General features: G+C 35.3%; 1 protein-coding gene across 2 annotated transcripts in view; it reads left to right on the top strand.

Annotated features, from left to right (window-relative positions):
• The first annotated feature begins 660 nt into the window (after nucleotides 1–660).
• PNKP (Polynucleotide kinase 3'-phosphatase) overlaps nucleotides 661–8,375 on the top strand; it is a 29,871-nt gene continuing 22,156 nt past the window's right edge. For both annotated transcript variants that reach the window (XM_089636183.1, XM_089636182.1), the window contains exons 1-6: nucleotides 661–892; nucleotides 1,599–2,005; nucleotides 2,435–2,752; nucleotides 3,115–3,360; nucleotides 6,566–6,715; nucleotides 7,878–8,083. In XM_089636183.1, coding sequence (XP_089492309.1) covers nucleotides 754–892; nucleotides 1,599–2,005; nucleotides 2,435–2,752; nucleotides 3,115–3,360; nucleotides 6,566–6,715; nucleotides 7,878–8,083 — 1,466 coding nt within the window. In that variant the 5' untranslated portion in view covers nucleotides 661–753. The remainder of the gene's footprint in view (nucleotides 893–1,598; nucleotides 2,006–2,434; nucleotides 2,753–3,114; nucleotides 3,361–6,565; nucleotides 6,716–7,877; nucleotides 8,084–8,375) is intronic.

The raw sequence follows: 8,375 nt of genomic DNA, 5'->3' as shown, positions 1-8,375 counted from the left end.
AAAAATACAAAAAGGGCCGGTAATACCATTTAACAAGGTTTATACGCGAGTTGCCGCTGCCACAGGTATGTGTTGCCAGGTCTGCTGAAAATTTATTAGCATGTAGGATAGTGGGCCTTTTAGGTAGATGAGGATAGTTGATTATTGTATTTTTGTCATGTTTTGTCAGTTCTTCGGGATCTATTGATGTTGGTTTGATAAGATTATGCGTAATATTAAAAAATATCGTAAAATTTTTCTTACAAGTTTTTTTTTCTCAGGTGTTTCTGAACGTCTTGTCTACAAGATCGTAAATGAGGACAAAGCATGTACCGATCTACCCAAGAAGATAGCTTTAAAATACGAAAGCACCGAAATTGACGATGTCTGCAATGAAAAAAGTATAGTTGTAAACGTTAATTATTTTTACTAGGGATTTTAATTATTTTTTTAATGCATGTATTTTAATGATTTTCCTTTACATATAATTAAATTTACCACACACGATGAGTTTTGGCTTGGCACGGAGCTATTTCATGGCTATTTCGCTCGTTGACTCTGTCGGGTGTGTCCAGCTTGGTTTTTTTTTCTTTTTACACCGAAACACTAAATTTATTATTTTTCGAATATGGTAACACATCTTCCCTAATTTATTCATTATTGTCGTTTATTTATGTTATTGTCGTTGGCACATGGTTTGTGACAGATTGGCTTATTTATGGTTCGCATAGTTGGCCTTTGTGTTTTGTGTTGTTGTTTTTATTTCATCTTAAAATGTTACCGCCGGTTTCTTGTTATTTAATTTGCAAAAAGAATAGGCACGATCCAATCTTCTTACCTCATCTTAAAGAAATACACGTGGGAAGAAGTCCCGAAACTGCTATCGTCGATATAAATTGTTCCCGGCGGCAACGTAAGTTTTAAAGGTTTAGGTATATAACCACGCACTTGTTCGTCACGAATAAAAATATAATAATAAATAATCTTACTATGTTGATCCTGCCTTCTGCCATCGTGTAGCCACCTCTGGTCTGGAGCCCCAAACTACTTAAACCCTCGATTCAGAAACGGGTGATCCGTTCGGTAGCTTTGCGGACAGATTTAAATTCTAAAGATTGCAATCTTTAGAGCACAAGCGTCAGGTGTGAATCCGTCATTTTTCTATTCGGCACCGGTGCATAGTCGGGAAACACGACTCTTGTGTTCCTCCCTCCTTCAAACTTCAAGACACATGATCACACCTTCCTCTCCTCAAAAAGATCCTCCCCACAGTATCTGACGGCGCTGAAAGCTTATTTAGTCGTTTAACCTTGTGATGTACAAGGGTCTCAACCTCTCCCAGCCGCCTAGAGTCAGTCCCACTGGCTTGAGAAATAACTACATTGTAAGGATAAAAATAAACAAAATAAAAAAGAATCCTGGGTTCGATTAGTTGGTTTCAAATCTTAGAGAAGAGTCGTCGAAACGATTCGTTCTCATGTGACAAAAACGTGTATCAGATTGTTTATCATTTCACATTTCAAATCATAAATGACATAATAAATATTATGGTTTACGTATATTTTGTACATTTTTGCTGTGCGAAACGTTTTGCGACTAACCACCATTAATCTTTGCAGTATCCATTAAAGCAGACTGCGTTAAGAAAGTAGCTTATGTGAAGCAACTAGGAGCAAACCAATCTGGAATTAATGGCTTTTCTATTGTCAAAGAAGAATTAATTCCCGTTGAGGATGGAGCCCAAATAGAGATCCTTCTCAACGATCACATTCACGAGATCAAATTTGAAGATGCTAAAACTCAAGAATCGAGCACGGATGATGAAATTGCTTCTAGAAGTTCTTTGAAACGTCCAAGAGATGGTGAACTTAGTCCTAGAAAACTGCCTAAAATTGAAGTTTCTAATTTACAAGATGAGGGCAATGTAAATAATAAAGTATCAATATCGACAGAAGACGTTTTGGAGAAAATTGACAATGGACTCCTTTATATATTTACAACTAAAGGCGTATCATCTAGTTCAAAGGTGATATTATTATTGTATTTTAAAAGTAATTCATAGTAATTTCTATAACTTTGATAATTTTATATTATTCAACAAAATGGGTGCTGCTATGAAAATAAAATTCTTTCTTATTTTGCCACAATCATAGCAATCTCAGTCTGTAAATCAAGATCTGGAAAATTATCAATACTTCTCTGAATTCATTGTAAAAGCCCCTAAAAAGGGCATTAATAAACAAATTGTATCCTGTGCAGGCGACATAAACATCTACCATGCAAATGCCTTCGTGCGAAAGAAGTACCAACATTACAAAACAAGTCTTTATTGTTTACATTTGTGCAAGGAGTACCAACTTTAATATAATAATATGAAGAAAATCATATTTTTATAATTTTATCCAGCAGTGGAATTTGCCAAGAAACAATTTTATTTTAACCTTTTTTTTTTTAGATTGCTGCTTACGATATTGACGGCACTATTATAAAAACGAAATCCGGCCTTGTCTTTCCCAAGAACGTGGACGATTGGCAGCTGGCATTCCCGGAAGTTCCTGGAAAGCTGAAGAAGTTTGCCGCTTCCGGCTATAAGATAGTTTTCTTCACCAATCAGGCGGGAATCGCCACTGGGAAATTGAAGATTGAAGACTTCAGAAGGAAGTTGGAGAACATCCTGAAGAGAGTTGGTGTTCCGTGTCAGGCCTTCATTTCTTCTGGAAAAGGAGTCTACAGGAAGCCAGCAATGGGGATGTGGGATACACTGAAACAAATGGTATGTTTTTGCCGCACTTTGCTCTGTCTTCATCGAGTCTTCTGGCATCCAACTTTAAACATAGGCCTCCCTCAAATATTTGAAGTTATGGTTGGTACCTGATATGACCAGTTTCAGTTACCGGAGACCGATGCTGAAACGGTTTTATCCAGTTATTTTTGAAACCCACTCCTCAGAAAAATAATATCGACGATTCCAGTGACAGCAAAGACCGAGATAGGAATATCAACCATCTCCAAAAGTTTTGCTGATTCTTGGTGGTTATCTCTCATTCGCAGTCGGCAGTAAACGCAAGGTCAATATTATCCATGTTCACCTTGACACTACAAATAACTCTCAATTGATAATTATCTTATTTGCAGAAGAACGACGATCTTCCAATCGACATGAAGGCCAGTTTCTACTGTGGAGACGCGGCGGGGCGGAGCAGCCCCAAAGACCACTCGCTGGCTGATCGCCTGTTTGCTGAGAACATTGGGCTGCCTTTCCAGACACCGGAGCACCACTTTGGGGGCTCACCCGAAGCCCCCTTCAAGAAGCCAACGTTTGAACCAAAGCTGCTGGACCGTGGGGCCAAGAACACCTCGCTGGTTGCTGATACACAAGAAGTAAGACTTCCATTTTTGTCGAGCCACAACAGTAGAAATGGTGGGGGTGATGTTGGCATTGGCATTGGTGTGTCGATGTTTCGCTGCTGGCAGGAGTCGAGTAGATGTGAGAATGAGGTCAAAGGCGAACAAATGTTGCTATTGAACTTAAATGATATTACAAACTACAGACATATAGAGATCGTGAGATGAGAAAGAGTTTTCATTACATGGCAAACACTATTAAAAGCCAAGCAATATCATTTCAGTTGTAAATAATGCTAATTTCTTATTATCAACTAATGCGAGTTGAGATTTAATAAGTTAGAATAGTGTTTAATTTTTAAATGTCTGATTAAAATAATAATTATGATATCGAGATTTGCTCCATCAAACCAGCAACTAATATTGTCGATAGATGTGTCTTTAATTTATCAATATGACGATAATAGTAGATTCCTTTTTTACCATAGTAACCAGTTAATTTTATTTGCCAATAGAGCGATACATATTAGTAGATTCCTTTTTTACCATAGTAACTAGTTTCTTTTATTTGGGATTTGTTTCCTTTATGAGCGAAATTAGTAGATTCCTATTTATCATTGTTCCAAATTCAAATTTTCTAATTAAACGAACAACAAATTGGAACCGAAGTGGCTTCAGTTTTATTATTATAAAAGGGAAGGAAGTGAATAATAAATGTGATTGACACCATAAACAGTGCCTTTATTTAACATTTTTGATCCTTTGATTCGCAATACTTTTAATCGGGCCGGATTTTGTTAATGTCGGAACTATTTGTATGTGAGAAAGCCCGAAGAACCAGCAACCAACTTTCAAGAAAGAAGATCACCGTATTATTCAATTCTGTATAAAGAGAGAATTTAGAACATTGTATGATGTTTCCTTTTTCTTTTTTTAAATTTGAGAATAATGTTACAAGTGATATTCACTTGCATTTTCTCCACATATAAAGAGACATTGATTACAATCATTGCTAGTGCGATCAATATTATAAAATAGAAGGAATTAGTGCTATTATAATATTATTTAAATGTGTTATAACCACAGACATAGGAATTAATAGACGAGAAGATAATGGCGAGGGGTAAAATCAACTGTTGAAGAACGAAGGGAGTGAAGCTGACTGTGATTCGTCAATAAATCAATCTGACAGTAAATAGGCATCTCGCATTATAATATCACCATTTACTTCTTAAAAGTAAAATCTGCTTTTGAATGAATAGACATTTTTACATGGGAGCGCAAATTACTCGCCACGTTATGAACAAATTTGCGAAGTCCAAATTCGGCAAAAAAATTCGGTTCTATTTTCAGAGTCGAATATTTCGTTTAAGTATTTAGTTAAGACACTTTTATAAATGTTCATAATTTACTTCCCAGCAACCAACCAGCTTTGTGTCTCGCGTCCAGACGTTTCTCGATGTGATAGTAACAACTGAATCATATTATACGATGTGAATATGCTTAAAATAAAGTAAAATAATGCTTATATATGGAATGTAATACGACAATTGGGTTTATTCTCTTTTTCACATCTATTTTTACAAGTTTTCATAGTACAAGTCAACATTTTGCCGTGTTATTTCGTAAAATGAACCGATGATGCCTCGACCATAGTTCGCACAAGAATGATGACGTCACGTTTTCAAATTTCACTTGAGGCCATACGCGAGCACAGCCGGCTCCAATGGAACCGGTATGGGGAGTGGGGATAATACGCTTTTAATCACTTAGTGCAGGTCTACTAATATTCATATGTCTATGGTTATAACGCCTTTTTTTTTTAAATTCACTTTTCGATTGGCAACACCAGAGAGGCATGTAGCCATGCGCCAAGTTTGTCAATATATTTTCTATCTATGGTGTTGTGGCTGTTTGGTAAACGTGAACAGTAAACAGAGATGTAGTGTAGGGTGCAGTGAAATGAGTTTGTCTACTGTGCGCATTAAATTTAATTACTAAAACGGATTTAAAAACATTGGTTGTACAAAGGGGTGTATTTGAAAAATCGTATTTTTGTGCTCTTGCCAAAGCAAAACATATGTGAAAAAATACTAATATTCAATTAAAATTGAATAATAAAAACCTGTTGCATTTAAAATTACCACATTTCATCGGAGATTACACAGCATGGTTAAATTTATTGATACTTTCTTGTCATTAGTGGATAATAATTCAAATTTGGACAAAATGCAAAAATTTTTCTTATCAAAAACATGCATACATTTTTCTAGAATTTCTTTCATAATTAAAATCAGTGGGTTTGGTTTTTTAGAAATACATATATTATGCAGTTATGTAATTCAATAATGAATATTAATTTGGCTTTGAAATGTAACCTATACTATTTTCTTTTCTTCTAACTATACTAAATCTTGAAAAACTAAACCCTTCCACACACTTTTCCACAAATGATCATCTAGTCAATCCACATTATGCAAGTGAATTATATAAGTATAATAAATACAAATGAATACAAGAACAACACGTCACATCACCAGAGATCAAATGGGAAAATAATTCACCTACTCCAGATATTTTCATATCAGAGGGTTCGGTTCTGTAGAACTTCTAATTGGACCTATACATCCTACTGATCCCTCAATATAAATATTTAAAAAATCTTTTGTAATCCTACATGTATTTAATATGACTGATTTTTGCATTTTTATGTATAAATTCTTTGACAGATCTAATACGCCTAAATTTTGAATGAGAGAGCTAGGTATAATGCCAGTAGCCGAAATAACAAATGGTAATATTTTTATAGTCTGAGAATGCCAAATTCTTTTAATTTCATTTCCTAAATCTGTGTATTTTCTTATTTTTTCAGAAACAGATTTTTTAATATTACAGGAATTTGGAATAACGACATCAATGATATAAGTTATTTTTTTAATTTTGTCGTGTAAAACTATATCAGGTCTCTAATGACTAATCGTTTGTTCTGTTAGTATAGTTTTATCATAATATATTTTATAAAATTCATTTTCTAAAAATGAATTTGGTTCATATTCATAATATGGTACTATATTACGGCAGTCAATCAAGTTATGTTTAGTTACCAAACTTTGGTGAATTATTTTTAAAACTTTATTATGCCTAAATGTATACTCGGACGGTGCTAATATAGAACATCCCGATATAATATGTTCTATAGTTTAAATATTATTAATCGGTCTCTGTATTATTATTGTTGTAGATAATTGTGTTGGTAGGGCTGCCCGGCAGTGGGAAGTCCCATCTCTCCAAGCGTCTAGAATGTGACTCACTGGGGAAGTATCGGACTGTGTGTAGGGACCAGTTGGGAGCTTGGCAAAAGTGCATCGCTGAAGCTACTAAACTGCTCAAGGTAATGTCAAATTTACATACAATATTCTCATGAACCTCTTTCTGCCCAGCAGTGGGCACAAGGGTGAAGGAGGGTGACCGGGTATGTCATCAAAATGACAATTCAACACACCTCCAAAAAGTGATATGAAGTCATGAAAAGTGATGAAACAAAAACTAGGTTACATAGGTAACTATTACATAGTTTTTGTTTCATCACTTTTCATGACTCTATTTCACTTTTTGGAGGTGTGTTGAATTTTCATTTTGATGAAATATCATGGAAGTACCTGAATATTTTTATAAATATTTTTATAAATATTTGTCTTTTCTTATATTACGTACATTTAAATGGAAAATTATATGTTTTTGTTGTTTGTTTTTGGGGTGTTATGCAAGTTTTTGGGGTGTTATGCAAGTTTTTGGGGTGTTATGCCAGTTTTTGGGGTGTTATGCTTCGGTAGATCCGAAGATGTGTTATTTACACATCTTCGGATCTACCGGATCTGCTCTGATGATGGACACTGCAACGCTGTCCGAAACGTCAGCTAAAGAAGGAGTTAGCGCAACACGGCATAACACCCCAAAAACAAACAACAAAAATGCTTTTGGCCGTGAGAATCTAAAAACTATGTTTTTGTTATTTATTTTGTTGTTATTTTTTGTTGTTTTTAAATAATAACCTTCTGTTGTCACTGTATTATGCAGTAAATCATGTAAAATATATAAAAGCCCATCAGGGCATTTAAATTAATAAATAAATATTCAGATCTGGTCAGTAAACACGACTAAAGTCATTTTAAGCAAAACATTTTAGTATCTTTAATGGGGGTCTTTAACGAGGGCGATACTGAGAGTAATCATCACTCTGAAATATGTGAAATTACCACTCTCCCTATATCAAAATCTTACTTAACCCCTTAGGTCTCTGGCAAATTCTCACAGAAGGTCAGAGTATTTCCGCTTTGCAAAATAAAATCCAAATAAATGGATTATTATTTCTGGATGTATCCGAAAAACTAAACACTGCTTTTGAAAGGTTGTGAAATACAATTTCAAATTTTATTTATGTTAATACATTAAAATTTTGAAGGCAACATTAAATTATTTTTGTTGAAACCTTATGTTCTTGGTAACTAAAATTACCGATACCGATATCTTGTAATTAATTATTTGTTTATCAGGCCGGTAAGAGTGTTCTAGCTGACTCTACCAATCCGGACAAGGAGTCCCGTGCGCGCTGGGTGGGCCTCGCCCGCTCCACCGGCATCCCCTGCCGTTGCGTAATCATGGACGTGCCCCTCGCGCATGCCCAGCACAACAACCGCTTCCGCCAGCTGACCGACACTACGCATGCGTATGTCGCCGATATGGTGTTCCACAGTTACAGGCAAACAATTATTTTTATATTTAAAAGATAGAAGTCAGTATGTAAATATAAATGGATACGACTCCCATAAGTTCGCAGCTCTGTCAGGAATTCCTCAAGGATCGAATCTCGGTCCCATGTTATTCCTTATTCTGATAGATGACATTCAGGATTGCATACGTCACAGCTCATGTCTACTATTCGCAGATGACATGAAACTGATGAAGGAAATCGAATCAGATTATGATTATTCGAAACTGCAGGCCGACCTCGATTCAATCATGATATGGTCGGTAGAAAATAAACTTAACTT

Source organism: Hesperophylax consimilis, chromosome 10 (assembly GCF_061612785.1).
Source record: "Hesperophylax consimilis isolate HC1 chromosome 10, BYU_Hcon_1.0, whole genome shotgun sequence".
Taxonomy (NCBI): domain Eukaryota; kingdom Metazoa; phylum Arthropoda; class Insecta; order Trichoptera; family Limnephilidae; genus Hesperophylax; species Hesperophylax consimilis.
This window is presented reverse-complemented; position numbering and strand designations above follow the sequence as displayed.